This window comes from Crocodylus porosus, unplaced genomic scaffold, assembly GCF_001723895.1.
Source record: "Crocodylus porosus isolate Cpor-Errol unplaced genomic scaffold, CroPor_comp1, whole genome shotgun sequence".
In the NCBI taxonomy this organism is placed as follows: Eukaryota; Metazoa; Chordata; order Crocodylia; family Crocodylidae; genus Crocodylus; species Crocodylus porosus.
This window is the reverse complement of record NW_017728906.1, coordinates 95,079,252-95,095,593: the sequence shown is the minus strand read 5'-3', so window position 1 is coordinate 95,095,593 and position 16,342 is coordinate 95,079,252. Positions and strand designations below refer to the sequence as shown.

Genomic DNA, 16,342 nt, shown 5'->3' with positions numbered 1-16,342 from the left:
CTCCAATACCTAAAGTTCTTCATCTATATAAAGATTTTCCATTATAAGATCCTGCCTTTAGTTTTTGTACAACTGCATTTGTCTATAGTGGCTTATTTTGAGGATCTGCTGCTTGCTGAATTTTATTAGAAAATTTAAGCTAGGGAAAATTATGATGCAGGGAGATTAAGTTAAATGTGCCTTACCACAGATAACCATTAACTCCAAGACAAAGTTGTCATTTTAAAATTGATCAAAACTGGTGTCAGTCCAAATGATACAAAGTCCCTGTGAAGTATTGTGACTCTCACCTCTGTGTTCTCTTAATACTGAGGTTGTTTATCTTTAGGCAGCTTTAATTAGCTATTGTCAAGCCCCACAGGATCAAAACTAAAACTTGACATTTGGTGCAGTATGGCTTCTCTCTTTCTCCTTTCTACTCCCTCCCCACACTCCTTAGACATTTCCTCTAGACTGATAGTGTGGTGGGGATTAACTTGAGAGCCCCTCCATCATAGGTGGGACCCTCTTCTGAAGGGGGTCACTGTTGAACTTGCTAAGCATGACTTCATGTATAGCATGGTGCAGAATGGTTGCAGGACACCTCAGGAGCTTATTTCAAATGCTTAAAAAATGAAAATAGCCAGAGTCAACAGGTAGACTGGAAACTTTAATTACACATTCATTTTGACTAAGCAGATGAGTTTGCTTTTAAATAGAGAAGCACCAGAATTTTCAATAGAAGCATTTTGATATGGCTGCAGTTCATGTCTGACAATCTGTCATTGCGCTATGTGATATGAATAATCACAGTACTTGTTTGGAGTCTGCGTACTGAAGTTTTTCAATATAAAAGAGAGAGTAATGTTCAGATGAATAAAGGCTTTTTATAGAATAATGGACAGTTGCCAAAAGCATGTTCTCATTCAGTTGTGTTAAGCTGTGTAAGAGGTCAGAAGGAAATGGTACACTGCACATCTCTCATCTTCTTATAAAAAGCTGCACTCTTAAGAGTACTTGGAATTATTTCAGTCTTGTGGTGTTTTAAATTAGAGGAATGATTGAAAAGGGGTGTTGGGCATGGGTGTTCTATGTGTGTGTATAGGTAGCATTGAGACTTGTTTATCAAAGGTAGGTCTGTACTTCCAAAGAATGGCAGTAGGGAACACTGTAAGCCTACCTGTGTGATTCACTACATGCCCAAATTATTGCTGTTTTAGTGTGGCAGCAGGTGCACAGCCATACACTCATTGTTTCAGAAGTTTGTTAATTTGTCTCATGCACAGAACTACACTAAGGTCCCTGACCAGACCTTATACTTATGACACAATTCATGTGTTAATTGTGCCATACACGGCAAAATGTCACACCTTTAGCCAATTTATGGCACCATAAAATGTCAGACCAGCCACAAAGATGTTCTGCATATAATGTAGAGCAGCTTTGTGGCTGGTTTGTATGGCATCTTAAATTGAACATGTGGTGTGCCACTTCCTTTGCTGACAGTAGCTGATTGCCAGCGTTTGCGATGTGGGCTGTCCCTGCCTGGTTGGAGATCCTGGGGTAATCAGCTGACTGTCAGCATGCAGATGAGTCCTGAGCTGGGGCTTCCCAGGGATCATGAAGTTTGTGTGTACGTGGCACTGATGGCCTACGTGATCCCAGGTGTGTGTGGGGTTGCCAGCCAGCACGATTCCTCCATCTTGCTTTTGCAGGCCCTTCATATGGGGTTCTCAGTGGGTAGGCCAGTGATGTGTGGCTTTGAATTTGCCAGTCTGGGGAGGTGGAGCCTGTTGGCCCCCACTGAATGGCACCTATAGACTTGTGCACCCAGCAGCCCCATGCAGGGCTACAGTATGTAGCTGTCAACTTGCTGGTGCAGCGAAGACCTGGGTCACAATCCTATGCTGGCAAGTTGAAGAAGCTCATTTGGGATCTGATCCCCAAAATCATGTATCCTGCCATGTATGTGGCATGGTAGAAGGCATGATTGTTGGGTTCCAGGGTCAGAGCTTGTTGTGCCATTAAATTAACAGCTGCCTTGGGCACTTGGCAGATGGATTGCATCTTTTTCAGAATGTGGAATAGGCATAACACACTGCAGTGTTCCTTAGCACCACCATTTAACAGCATAGGTATATTCAAAATGATTCACTGTTGTGTTGCAAGTTCTTGGGATGGTTATCTTAAGTTGTAGATATGTTTGTATTTCCAGAATGCGAGCTGACCCAATTTAACAAAATAGGTATGTTACAGAACTACCTTTTCCAGGGATGAGTATTTTTGTAAAACCAGGTGGAGCATATGCATCTGTTTGGAGAATTTAACTTGTTCTGAGCTTTACAGACAGCTTTTGATGTATACAATACTGAAGATTTTTTTTTTTTTAACTTTCCAGAAGAGCAGTTATATCATTGTTTATTTTCCCCCCTGAATTAACATGTACAATTTGTTTGTTTGTTTTTTCAAGCACAGTTGAGTCAGATTTTTGATGATGCTAACCTTTATCCATTTAAATTGAGTGAGAACTGAGAATATAATTCTTCATTAGAAAATAATTAATTACTTTTGTTTTAGTATCTGTCACCTTCAAGAATACTGCAAGCACTTTTATTTTAATTACAGGCTGCCTATGATGTAGTCTTTATTTTTTAAAGAAATTTTGGACAAGTTAGTCTTGGTTTAACTCTTGATCACTTTAGGTTAATGGGAGTTTCACAGAGCTAGAATTTTATCTGTTGTGAATGAACAAACCATTTTGACTATAAATACATTTTGATTTGCACAGCTCTGGACATGTCTCAGGGGAGCATAGTCCACTGTATCTCATAAATATCAGAGTGGTTTGGTTTGACCTCTAGTGTTGAATTATGTAATTGCATCCCATTGACAAAACATTTTTATGTTTCAGAAAAACCAGTCTCCCCCAAATCGGGAACACTAAAGAGTCCTCCCAAAGGTTTTGATACGTCTGCAATTAGCAAAAGCTATTACAATGTGGTGAGTGATCCCTTTCCTTATTTTGAGTTCTGCAACTTCATTAATCCACATATTCCATCTGTACAAATTTGGCAGATTATTACTATTTCCTAGCCAAGAGCTGTGGTGAGGTCTTATTCTTGGAAAATGTAATATAATACATTTTATTAATACGCTGAACATTATCAGAATATATGAACAAAGTATGCATCTGTAGTGCATCATGCTTACTTTGTTGATTTGCTACCTTGCAGAAATCAGCAATTTGCAGTAGCTCTCTGTGTCTCTGCAAATTAGCAAGGTTCTGCTGTATTTGGAAATGAGTTTAGGACTGTTTTGTTCTCAATCAAAGAGATTTAAACATCTGTATGGAGGGAAAAAAAAAACAGTTCTCATCTCTTTCAGCCTACATAACTGGGTAAAGATGCTGGCACCTCTCATAAATATGTAGAGTGGTTTGTTTGAGCCTTCAGAGAAAAGTGCATTCAGTGTTGGCTTTTTCATATATTCTGTGCATTTATTTAGTATTGTACCCCTAATACTTCAGGATTTTTTGAAATCTTACTAATTTTTTTAAATTTTAAAATGGCTAGTTGACTTTAATCCCTTTTATTTGTAAGATATGGGTTCCTGCTGAAGTTCTGATACCTTGTTTGATTGTAAACATTAGTGTGCCACTTCTAACTGCTGCCCTGCAATGGTATCAGCTACAACAAATCTTTTGTTTTTTATGAGGTTTCACTTTTTGAAATTTTTCAGTGAGGCTCTTCTAAAAAGATATGGTTCTGTGTTGTAATATTTTTAAAACAATAATTGTACGTAGCTCAGTGACCTACAACAAGTAACCCTTTCCCCTACAGAGCTGGTGTCAATCTGTAACCTTACTGTGAAAGATATTTGATGAATTGCATATTGATTCCAGCACTGCCTTGTGAGAATGGAAAAATGTACAATTTCTTCAAATTGCAGGGATTATAGGACAACACTTTTAGACTGTATCCAACTATAATACATCAATTGTCTTTCTGTTTACTCTCGTAATTATCTTTTAAAATATCCCTCTTTCATGTTTTTTTTATTTCTATTTGCTTTTTACCATAATCTGTTGTGTTTGTCTTTTCCTTATTTTTATGTGGTTCTTCCCCACCCTCCTTTTTGGAATTTTTAGTTTGACTTTTTGTAGTCAAATAAAATAAAATTACATAAAAAACCCCCCACATGTAGCAGCCTATACAAAAATTGTGAACATATATAGTCAACTTGCTTAAAAGAAAAAAAAAAAAGCTTCACACTTATCTCAAGAAATTTAATATGTATCAGTTACATAGAAGTAGACACTGAGAGTAGGAGGGGTTAGACCCCAGTAAAATTATCTAGTGTTAAAACTGAAGTGACTTCTACCTCTGGATAGCTGATGCTTGTAAAATGCCATGTAGTAAAAAGCAGCCTTTAGCGTTTAAGAGGAATCTGCTTTGAAGAATTGCCATTAGCAAGTAGAACTGCTGACAGACATTAATTAAAAGGCACAATGGGATTTAATCCCCAATCCCAACAATCACGCCTTCTGTCACGCCACACGTGCATGACAGGATGCATGATTTACGGATTGGGAATCACATCCCAATTGTGCCCTATTTACCATTGTTAGGGGAGCCTGTTTCATGATTCTGAGCTCCCTCTGCATGATGGGTAGAAAGCTTGGGTACCCAACAGTCAGCAGTTAACTACCTGGTTCTGACACTGTACAGGGGCTCAAACTGGCCCCCATGCAGTCTCTGAAGCCGATGGACAATCAGCTGATAGTCAGCCATATCGGAACTGCACCAGGGCCAGTTCCTGCTGGGCCTTACTACATGACAATTCTCCAAATTACCCCCCCCTCCCCCTTGTTTTTCTTTAATGCTAAAAAGGCTACAAAAATGTGTAATATTTTTTATGGCTGATTTTTTCTCCCCCCCCCCTCCCCCCTTTGTGGCATTATTAATTCCCTGAATGTGTGGCTGGGTTAATATTTATGAAATGATTAACAGACTAATTGTATTTTAAGTGTAATATCTGCCAGAGGCGTAGAGCAGATAGTAAAACCAGTAAGTTAAACTACAGCACTGTAGGCCAGTCTTTTGCCACAAATTACCCCAGGACCCTTCCTGAATGCCAGTCCAATCCCTTTCTCCTTGCCTGATCTGCTGCTTTGCTTTTTGCTCCATCTCATCTGCTGCTTTGCTGCTTGTCCATTTCTCAGTCTGCTGTGTGCTATGCACAGTCTGCCTATGCCACTTTTGGCACCTGTGCTACAGGTTGGTCACTCCTGCACTACAGTAAGGTCCATTGCAAAAAATAAAAACAGAATTTTGCAGCATTATGTCCTGAAACTGAGCTTAAAGTGTGCAACTATGTACCAAATTAAAAATGTAAAGCTTGACTCTGTAGCTGTGCCTATTTTATACATACGTTCAGAATAAAATTAATGAATAAAAACTTCCATTGGGTCAAAAACTTTAAAATTCTGAACTCTTAAAACAACTTTCTCAGTGTTTTCGGTTTAACCCTCCCCCCCCCCGCCAAAACCCCCCAAACAAACAAAAAATCAAAACAAAACCCCAACTTTTTAACAGTGTAATGCATGTGATCCTTTTAGCTTGTTTTGTATTTGTGGTGTTAGTAAAGAATTATCTTGGTCAGTTTTTTCTTTTTTCCTTTTTTCTCCAGTTTAATTTATTTTGTTTTGTTGGGTCTAGTTTTTCCATTGATGAAACTGATCAATTTTTGTTGGTTTTACAAAAATATAATTTTGTTTCACAAGGACATTTTGCTGAAAAAAATACTGATTCCAAAGTTCAGATTTTTTACAGATTTAAATCTCAACATTTCTGTGCTGAAGTAAACCTGCTTTTAAAAATCATACCTTTTAGTCTTCTGCGGCTTATTGCCAGTTGGCAACCTCTGGTTGGAACTAAATTGTCCAGGTTGTATGTATATTTTTGTATCTTTTTTTTCTATCCTAACATAACTTCTTTGCCTTTTTTAGTTGGTCACACTTTCACAGGTACAGAATTTCTCCTACGTCAGACATTTCATCATTGCTCTGTGTTGGTAATGGATTTGAGTCAGTGCTGAAGCTAAAAATGGAACAGCCTCTAACAAAGGAGCATTTGGCACCTGTGGCCCAAAGGCTGCAGCCTGAATTAAAAATAGATATTACGGAATCATTTGCATTCGAGGCCATTTCTTTAAACTAGTATTGGCTAGGCCTGTTCTGAAATTGGCAGGCTTGGATTCAGTGATGTGTGTGGGATATCATTTTTCTGGCCTTGTAATATACTGGCAAATGGAAGGAACTTCTAAGCTTTGCAGTAATTTCATTGCTATTTTTTTTTCAAAAGAGATTGGATACTAGACAGTCTCATGGGTATGTGGAAGGAGGGAGTAATCAAAGGTTAGTTAGTAGCATGGTATGTAAAACTCTGATGTTCCCACTCCTTCCAGTTAGATAATATGGTGGAAAACTTCCTGTTCTGATGGCCCATGGAGTATCTCCCACTCTCCCACTTGCAAATGCTTGCTTGATTTTTATTTTTTCTTTATTTTTTTTATGAAGGTATAAAACACTTTCTGCAGTTAATGAGCAGACTTCAAATTTCTTGATCTCCAGTTAGACTCCAGTGCATGTCTATGGGACACTGAGCATATAGGATAGGTGTTTATTCTCATACTCTGCTTGGCTAGGGAAGTAGAACTATATAGAAGGCTTAGGGTATATCCTGACTACATGAGACAGATATTAAAGTACTACTACTCATTAGGATTTGGGCACAGAGTTAACCATTAAATATTTTTCCTTTTCACCAAATTCAGTATCCTGTTGTTACAAAGTGAGCCATGTTCTCACATAAGCAGCAGAGGTTTTTTCCCCCCAATTCTTTTTTCTTTCACTTGTACCTAAATGTCTGTTATTGAATAATAAAGCTTAATGTGTCAGGATTGATCTTCATTAGGTAAGCCTGTAAGACCATTATTTACTATTTGATGATAGCTTAAAGTTATATAAAGAAGGATTTCTAGCTGATATTTTAAAGAGAAGGTAAATAAATAGTTTGTTTTCATATAGCATGGATATTTTTGATTTTCCCTCTCTTCACCATCCCTCTCCTTGCTGTTATATGCTTGAGTCCTCTGTTAAGCCATATTTTCAGAACTGCCACAGTGAGCCTTTGCATGTGCCGTGTTATTGTCCAGGCACTTTTTATGCAATTGCAGCTGTGCAGGTTGTGCATGTGCAGCATTTTGCATGCCTTTGTAGGATCCCAGATTTTAAGAATGTGGATTTTTGAGTTCCAGTGATGCAAGCAAATTACAGAGTGATTCTTAATTAAGATAATAAGCTGGTGATTACAATTGAGTAGTGTGGTGGGAACTATATAAAAAAATTGGAATGTGCCACATGTTCTGAATGTACTAATAAAATCTTTATTTTTGTGTGATTTGGAAGATGGTCAGTGTGTAGGTCATTTTGATCCCTTTTTTGGGAGATTATATGCCTTAGAAAGGTCACTTGGGTTTTGTGTGATAGAACTGTTAGGCATGTTTAGTTTTGTTTTTTTTTTGTTTGTTTTTTTTTCCATGCCTTGTGATCAAGAGAAGGCTTGCACTGGATGAGCTCAGCTTTGTGCCATTCTCTAGTGTTATGGATTGTGCAAGCTGTCATTTCAATGAAAACAACCCACTCCTTGGTACTCTGTCTTTGCAAATGTTGTGATGGAGTTTTGGGAGCAAGGTCTTTGAGGTCTCATGGGGTCTTGCAGCAGCCAGAATGTGCAGAAAGCAGGAGAGGGAAGAAAGGTGATTTATTAGTGCACGCGGGTATGATGGTGAGATTGGGAATTAAAATGCTTTGGTCTTGAGGTGCACTGTAAAGACGTTACTGGGCATTGCACAGACTTTCAAATCTTCAAACCACTGTACCTTTAATCCTTGCAGCATCTTTGGTGAGGTAGGTAAGTGAAAATGGCTGGGGGTAGAGATGCCCAGAAAAATGACAGTTTTTATATTTATGTAAAGAACCTTAAAGTGCTTTTTAGAAAACAGAAAATGTTGTATGTGATGATGGTAATCGGCATTTAACAGGAAAGTCAACTAAAGGAGACATGTGACCTATTTTGAATTGCTTCGAAAATATGTACACATTTAACTGAATTGTTTATCTTTGGTAACCATTTAAAGTAATTTTAAAGTGGGTCAAGTGAATCTGGCAGCTCATTTCGTTGAATAGGATGTGCAGCACAACTTCTTCATTTACTATTATATTTGTATCAATTTCCAAGGGTACAATTGGATATTGCTTAATATTTTTTTCCCTCAAGTATTCGCTATCTTTGTAATGCTATCTTCTCTGCCGCCTCCTCCCTCCCTCTTTCCCCCTTTCAAATCATGAGTATCTGTACAGGGTATGTTTTTTCCACGCTAACACTTACTACATCATGAAAGAGAAAATGTTTAGTGATCTGTTAGTGTTTCATCTGTTTTGCCTTTTTGAACACATTAGAACTTTCTATTTATGTTCACTAAAGTTGTGCTGTATACTTTAGTTTGCCCAATTAAGAGCCAAGGCTTTCTCTGTAACATTCTGTCTGAGTGTTTTGTAGAATGGATACATTTTAATCTTTGGGTCAGGATTCATATTCCCAACAAAAGAATGAGCTCGAAAGTGGTCTCTCTGTTTCTTCAAATGAATAGAGCCATTCAGGGAATAAAACAGAATTCTGTGACACCAGTGAAAGAAACAGTGAATTCTTCATTGACATACTGAACTATTTAAAGTTACTTCATCAGGTTTGCATTTAAGCCTGAATGGCTTTTTTATCTCCTAAAACAGTACAGACTGCAGTGAATAATGCAGCCAGTACACTCTATTATAAATGTTGAAACTAGTACTAATGCAGACATCTCAAATATGAGAGAGAGAAGATAGTATGGTGCTTTACATGTATTAAAATTCACACAACTACTCAGAGCACATCCATGCCATACTGGGTTGAAGAAAGCAGTAACAAATCAATTTTGCAGTTCCTTAAGATAATTCCCCGCCCCCCCCCAGCTTTTTAAAAGAACAACTCTTTAGGACAACTTCAGAGAAGTATATTCAGTGCAAGCAGTTATTGCTAAATCAATAAGTATAAGATCATGTCCTTGTTTTATACAGTAAAGTCTAGCCTTTTAGAGAAAATGAAACCAATGAACGTTATCTTTAGGAGCCACAGAAACTGGCTGCTTCACAGAGACTTCCAATATATGCACAGTAGAAGTGAGCTGGATACGGTTGAGACTATTTTGAAGTCTCTTGAGAGGAGGTAGTTTAATATAATCAAAATGGTCTGTTGTACATTTCAGGGTATTCTAAACTATTGTGATTTATTAATGCAGGATGTAAAAAATAACGTGCCATATTCTGTAAGCTTTTATCTTTGGTCCAGAAACTATTGTATATTTGTGGGGGGTTTTTTTTAGTAGTTTGCTGCTATTGCTCTTTCATTTGGTCAGAGCCTATCTTTTAAATTGAATTATTTAAACATAATTATGTTGCTAAGTAATGCTGGCATTTGTCAGTTCTAGTGGTTTCCAACCCTTGATTTGTGTGCAAGGCCTCTGAGGTTGTTTGTAACAGCTGGAAATTTAAAAGTTAAAAATAAGGTCGACAGGGAAGGCAAAGTGTGATGTTGTCTGTAGCATGTAATTTGCCTGGTATGTTGCCCACGGGCTGCTGAAGGCTTGGGACAGTTGGTCAGTTTCAGTGGTTTTCAACCAGGGTGCCAAGTAACAGTTTGATGTACAAACATCTACATGGTTTACAAGTTAAACCCAGGAATATGATATAAAAATCCGTGGTGTCAAAAACATTCTGACATTTTGTGGTTTTTGAATTCTTTGAAACGGAAGCTTTACTATTATTTTCTAGAGTGAACAAATGAGTGAAATGGAGTGCTGCTAAATTTAGAAACTTTATGGAGGGGTGCCCCGAGTCTAAAAACTTGAGAAATGCTGGTCTTTTTTAAAAATGCTAATATCTTTAGATCCAAATTTAGCAGAGATAGATTTGTACTTTTGAACAGACACAATAACTATCTATTAGTTAAGACTAGGTGATTTCAGATGTCTTTAATCATTTGAGTTGAGGAGTTGCTTCTGTCCTTACTTAACTCATAATCTCCCAATCCTTCCTGAAGTGTGTAGAAGCAATAATACCTCCTAATTCTGAAAATGCTCAGAATCAATATTTAAATTCTTTAGGAAACATTTCTGCAAATTTATAATGAAACCTCCCTAGAACGCAACACTGGCATCTACAGGAAACATCTTTTTTTCTAAGTGGTAGCTAGCATAAATTTAATTGTTGATCTGTGTAGTGTTTAAAAAGCTTATTCTTGATACCTGAATTTTTAATGTACTTATTAACTCTTTGAAGTCGTCTGCTTTTTCACAGCATTAGCTGAAATGCCAATTTTGGCAAAATATTAATTGTACCGATTTATTTATTCTCAAAGTTGAATATTCTGTTGTTCATCTCACAAAATAGCAATCAATAACTGTCATCTATTGTAGGTACTACAAAATATTTTAGAAACAGAAAACGAATATGCTAAGGAACTACAGACAATGCTTTCAAACTACCTGCGACCATTACAAGCCAGTGAAAAGTATGTGAGTCTTTGTTTTAAAATTTAAAAATCTGGGGGGGGTTAAGTATAGTAGAAATGTCCATTTTACTGGCTGTACAAGTATCTGCTTAGTATTGAAATGCTAGTGTAGCCTGAAATATACAACAGAAAACTAGCTGAAGTCAGGTTCTGTTCTTGTTTTGTTTATATGGTTTTTAGTAGACACGAGTCCTGATCTCTGACTGATGTACCTATGTGCTATATACTAAGAGCACAAATAATATGTATGTATTAGTGTTGTTAAATTCATAATTTTTTTCTAAAGCAGAATTAAAAAGTCAGTTGTGGGGGAAAAGACAACACACAAAATACCTCAATTGCTTATTAAGCTTCTTTCTTTCTCTTTCCCTTCTCCCCTTCCCTCTTGGCTCCAGGTTAAATTCTATAAATACTTTGTATTTAATGGGAAACCTGGAGGAAATCAGTTCTTTCCAGCAAATGCTTGTACAGTCTTTAGAAGAGTGCACCAAGTAAGTATTATGAATGATTTCTTCAGAACTGAAACTGGCAAATTTATTTTTATTTGCATATTGTCATTTGTAATTGATGGTTTTACAGCACTGAAGCATTTGGTGTTTGGAAAGGGAGTGGAGCTGGTTCAGTGGCAATCAATTCCATGATGCATGGCTAAACTGATAATAGTATTCTTGCACTAGGACAGAAGTTGCACATAAACTGGTTTAAGTGACCAGAAACTGGTTTAAATATGTAACAGAACGTAAGTTCAACGCACACAAACCAGTTTCAAAACGGCCAAAACTGGTTTGAGATAAATGTGATTGAATGTAGTATCGGACTTAACTGATTTGGGTCAAACTGGTTTATGGACTTCTGTCCCAGACTCCTTCCTGTTTTAAATTAACTCTCAGTCCCTCAGCATCCCAGCTTGCTTTTCAGCTCTAGGCTGGCCTGGGCTGGGAGCTTCAGAGAGCAGAGCTGGCCCTGCCCCTCTCCTCCCTTTTTCTGGAGCTTTGGCTGGCTGAGAAGGAGGTGGAGACTGCAGAAGGAGGTGGGAGACTCTCCCACAGCACAAACCCCAGCTGGCATCCGATCACGGTCATGCTACTCCCATGCTAGCTAATGCTGAGAGCTGTTTACGTGCGTGTATGTGCCTCCAATTTCACTGGAACACAGGCATACAGGACAGTGTCAACTTGGGGCTTTTTGGAGCTAATCAGCAGGCCAGCTGGTAATGTCCCTCTGTTCTTCCTTAAATGCTTTGTAAAAAGTTGTTTAAGAAGAGCTTGAACTGATGAGAGAGAGGCTTTGTTTTCTTGATGGTCTGATGAGCTTTGTGTTCCGATAAGCTCCCTGCTAGCTGCTGGCTTGCTGATGCCCCTCACTGCCCCCACAACAGCTCCCCCCCCGCCCTGCTTGTGCTTCTTGCCCCCAGTCCACAGCTTTTGCCCCCAAGCCTTGCTGGGAGGGGTCCCCAGCTGCCAAGGCTGTGGGACCAGGGACCCAAGTCTGCAGTTCCCTGCCCCCAACAGCAGGCAGCTGCAGCAAAAGCAGTATGGATCCAACTCCCCCACTGCTGCTGCCTGCTCAGACAAGGGCGAAAGCAGCTCCTGGCTGCCCCCCAGCCCTTGCAAGCCCCGCTTACCTCACAGACTCTAGGAGTGAGGCTGAGCTGGGCCCCGAGCTGTAGCTGACTGAGAGTCCTAGGCCTCGCCCTTCCCCCCCTCCCTATACCTCTCCCCCTCTGGGCAGGGCTAGGGGGTCGCCTGCCCTGTTTGCAATTAGCTCTTGCAGGTCGGAGTTCAACCAGCTTGCAGAGCTCTTTGCAAAAGCGGGGCATCCACAGGTTTCTCTGATTAAAAAGGGGAAATCTGGGGTTTTCTCCATTTTTTTTCTGTTGGAAACACAAAACCCAGATCCCTGATGACGACTGCAAAAGTGGGGTATTTGGAGTAAATCTAGCTAAAAAGTATTGAGATTTTTTTTGACAAAACCTTTTTCCATTGAAAAATATGAGTTTATCTAAACAGAAGCTTTTTTCCACAAAGTATGCCAAACCAAACTTTAATAGGATGGATTTCTCAGGTTGCTGAGGATGGGATTTCTATTTAAAATCAGAGCATGACAGCCACTCTAGAGTAATCCATAGTCTGGCCATTTAGAACCCTGACTTTTGATGCTTGAACAAAGGTTCAAGTTCCTGCTTTGCTGTTCTCCCATATCTGATGGGAGTGCCCTAAATATTCAGTTATTGGTTTATTTTGTGGTGATTTTACTGTCTTTCCTGTTAGAGTTGTTTCACTTCTGTTCCAACGTAAATATATTTATGTGAACTTGAACTTGGGTACCCCACATCCCAGGTCCCTTTGACACTTTCTGTGACCAAATTGACATTTATACATATGAAGTGGAGCAGCCTTAACAAGATAAACTGAAAGATCCGTCCCTCTGAACAGCTAGCAGGCTTGTAGTGGTCAGGTCACTCAAGGTTGTACGAGATGCAGTGACAAGCTTCTAAAGCAAAGACTTTACAAGTCTTCCATATCCCAGTCGCTGGGGCATTGGTTATTTTGAAGTGTATAATGTATTAATGTCTTGTTCTGTAATTTCTTTTGTAAAGAAATTGAGATGTTTTGAGCTTGTCCAAGTGTGGAATGGACAAACTTTTGAAATTTCAGAATTTTATGGAGAGGAAGTGCTGTTTCTTACTGTGACAGGGTGGTTGAAACACTCTGCCACAAGAATGCGAAGAGGGTCAGGAGAAGAGACTTACTGGGAGACGACAAAGAAGCCGAGCCAAGGTGGGGTAGATGCCATGTCCCAACTGATTAAGGAAATTATCTGGGGCCATGGCATTTCAAAGGCAAGCCCAGCAGCCAGAGTTCGAGGCTGGAACAGGGAGAGTGGCATGGCAGGAGAAAAAGGGAAAAGCCCTGCTGAAAAAGAAAAAGGAGAACAGCTGAATCGGGGAGGCAGCAAATTACACGCTGCCATAGGGAACGCAGCTGAGAAGAGGGAGAATTTAAATGGACACTGAGGAAGTGTCTGGGGTTGGTTCAGGAAGAGGGAAAGTATGTTGACACTAGAGAAGATGCCCGGAGATGATGTAAGGAGGAACTGAACCTGAGCCCCGGTTTCAAGACTTACCTGGGAAGAACTGGGGAAGAGACTGAGGGACCACTCTGCTGGTGAGTACAGTCCTGAGGGATGGAGATAACTCCTCCAGGATCCTAGAGGAAGAGAGAGACACAGACAAGATTACACCCCAAGAAGGGGTAAGTCTGCCTGACCCTGAAGGTAAGGGCAGGGTGAAATTAAGAAGCGGCTGTCTTGGGACTCTTGCAGGGGAGAATGGAGCAAGCAGCCAGCCTAGAGGAGGATCCCTCAAACAAGGAGTCTGTAAGACTAGAACCAGACCTTTCAGTCCAGTAGGCAAGTAACATCAAGCCTGGAACATCTGGTGTGGTTAGGGCAGGGTATGGGGATGGTGGAGCCCTGTGAAGATAAGGGGCCCTCCTGAGCCTTGGTTGATCCTTCTGTCTCTCAAAACGAGAGTTGGGTGTCTCTGTCATTAACACCAACACATGGCAGGCGATTTTGGAAGAACAGAATACTACAATTCTGGTGGGAAGACGGCCCAGTTCCAGGAGACACATCACCAACTGCTTACACTTGCGTAGCTCCAATCCTAAATAATCTCTACTTCAGGATTCTTCACAGTGCCAGATTCAAATTAACATCAAGTCCACTTCTGAGGATTAAGCCCTGTTTTACTGTATTTTACTGTAAACTACTACAGTTTACCTGTTACTGTATCTTAGGTCCCTAATGTACATTACATTTTAAGATGCAAGACTAATCAGTAGGGCTGTGTGAAATGGCTGTGTTTTGATTCGGTTTCAGATTTGGCCATTTCAGAAGACAGTAATTTTTTCAGTTTTGTTTTGATTTGGCTGAATCTGTTTGGAGGTTTGGCTCTGCTGAATCTCCTCCAAATCTGTTTTGAACGGGCTGCGAGGGAAGCTTTGCACAGCCCTACTTAGCTGGGTGGGGCTGCAGGGCCAGGGGCTGCACGGTCACAGCGGGGAGCATGGGTGGCTCGTCTGGGGGAGGGCTGCTGCCCTCTGTGCAGGCGAGGAGACCCCTGCGTGGATATCTGATCCCTGTCATGATGGGTCGCGAGGCAGGGAGGCAGCACAGAGTGGCAAGCAAAGCTGCTGGTCCCTGCTGTGCAACCTGGCTTTTCAGGGAGCAGAGATCTGTTCTGGGGTCTCCTCACTGCTGCTGCCTGCCCCATGCAGCCATGCATCACCGGGGCAGTGTGGGATTGGCAGCAGCGGCGAGGAGACCCATGTGGAGCTGAGTCGCATGGCAGGGCAGCAGCATGTAGCTGTTTCCCTGCAAGCCTGGCTCTGAAAATCCAGAATTTTCTGAAACATTTCAGATGCCTCATTTAATTTTGGAGATGTTTCTGAGCCTTCTGTTTCAATTGTGATTTGGTGTTTTGGGCACTGAAATGGCCCAAAACACCTCTGAAACCAAATGACTACCAAAATTTCACACAGCCCTACTAATTACTCCTTAAGTGGCAACTGGCCACATGTGCAACTCAAGTCAAGTCTTGATAATGCAGTAAATATTTTGCTGCTCACTTGTATTAAGTCTTAAACTGAAGCTGGTACCTGTCAAAACTTGGTGGCATACAGAGTTTAAACAGCTCCCAGTACACAGGGAGTTTGGCCTTGGGCTGTGACAGCCTGGTGCTGGAATTGCCACATACTAGTAGCTGTATAAATCCCACGTACCACCCAGCTGAGTGGCACATACAGTTTTTACAGCTCCCCGTGTGCCAAGCTGATTGTCAACTGTGTTTGGGGATCAGTTTGGTTCTGGCCTCAATTGACAGTCAGCTGATTGGTTTCATCATGCTGGTGCAGGGGGAGTCTGGGCTCCCCCTGCCCTGGCAAGTAAGGTGCAACTTGGATCTAATCCCCAAATTGCACATTCTGCCATGGTTATGTGAGCAGTTGTTGGGATCAAGGATTAGATCCCATCATGTTTTAAAGTGAATGTCAGTTGGTGACCTTAGTTTCACTAAATGTCTAAGAGTTGGAGATTATTATCCAGTATTGGCCACATATAATTTAGTATGTGGGTGGCTACCATGCAGCACACCAGTGGCCAGGGAATCTGCTGTTCATGGCATGTGAGCCCAGGGTGCTTAGTTAGAGAGGCACCTTAATGGAGGCAGGAGTAAAGCAAGGGAAAGATACTGCTGTGTCGGGTGTAACTGCCAAAAGCCAAGTTAACCCTTCCTTGGCCCTGTAGCTCTCACTGAATTCAGCCCTTTATTGCTTGCCACAAAACTTTGGCCGTTGTGGGGCTCTTGGAGGGGATGCCCCCGGTTGCAGCAGTGTTCTGTGCCTACTTTTACGCCATATGGCTATGGTCCAAATTGAGCCCCCCCTACCTCCATTTCTACACTCCAGGATGCAAGCCTTCTTCTGGGGAGGAAGGGGCATGAAAAAGCAGTTAAGAAAATACCCTAGTAGTTTGTTCTACATGTATTTTCTGAATTTCTCCAGCATCTTGAAACACCATAGTGATGAGTTGCCCTTCTTGGTTCATCTTGATGAGTTAATTGAAAAGCCTGAAAGTGGCAATATTAATATTAGTATCCAATTCATAGATTTCATAGACATTAGGGATGGAAG

At 40.5% G+C, this 16,342-nt stretch overlaps 1 protein-coding gene across 4 annotated transcripts in view; it reads left to right on the top strand.

Annotated features, from left to right (window-relative positions):
* Positions 1–16,342, top strand: part of ARHGEF7 (Rho guanine nucleotide exchange factor 7) — a 181,866-nt gene that overhangs the window by 92,121 nt on the left and 73,403 nt on the right. For 3 of the 4 annotated variants that reach the window (XR_002099935.1, XM_019529651.1, XM_019529652.1), the window contains exons 6-8: positions 2,891–2,979; positions 10,555–10,649; positions 11,045–11,140. Coding sequence is in view for 3 of the 4 variants with exons in the window: in XM_019529651.1 (XP_019385196.1) it covers positions 2,891–2,979; positions 10,555–10,649; positions 11,045–11,140 (280 nt within the window). In the remaining variant the exon portion in view is untranslated. Of the gene's footprint in view, positions 1–2,890; positions 2,980–7,703; positions 7,805–10,554; positions 10,650–11,044; positions 11,141–16,342 lie in introns of those variants that run through there. The other variant, XM_019529653.1, reaches the window with a different exon arrangement.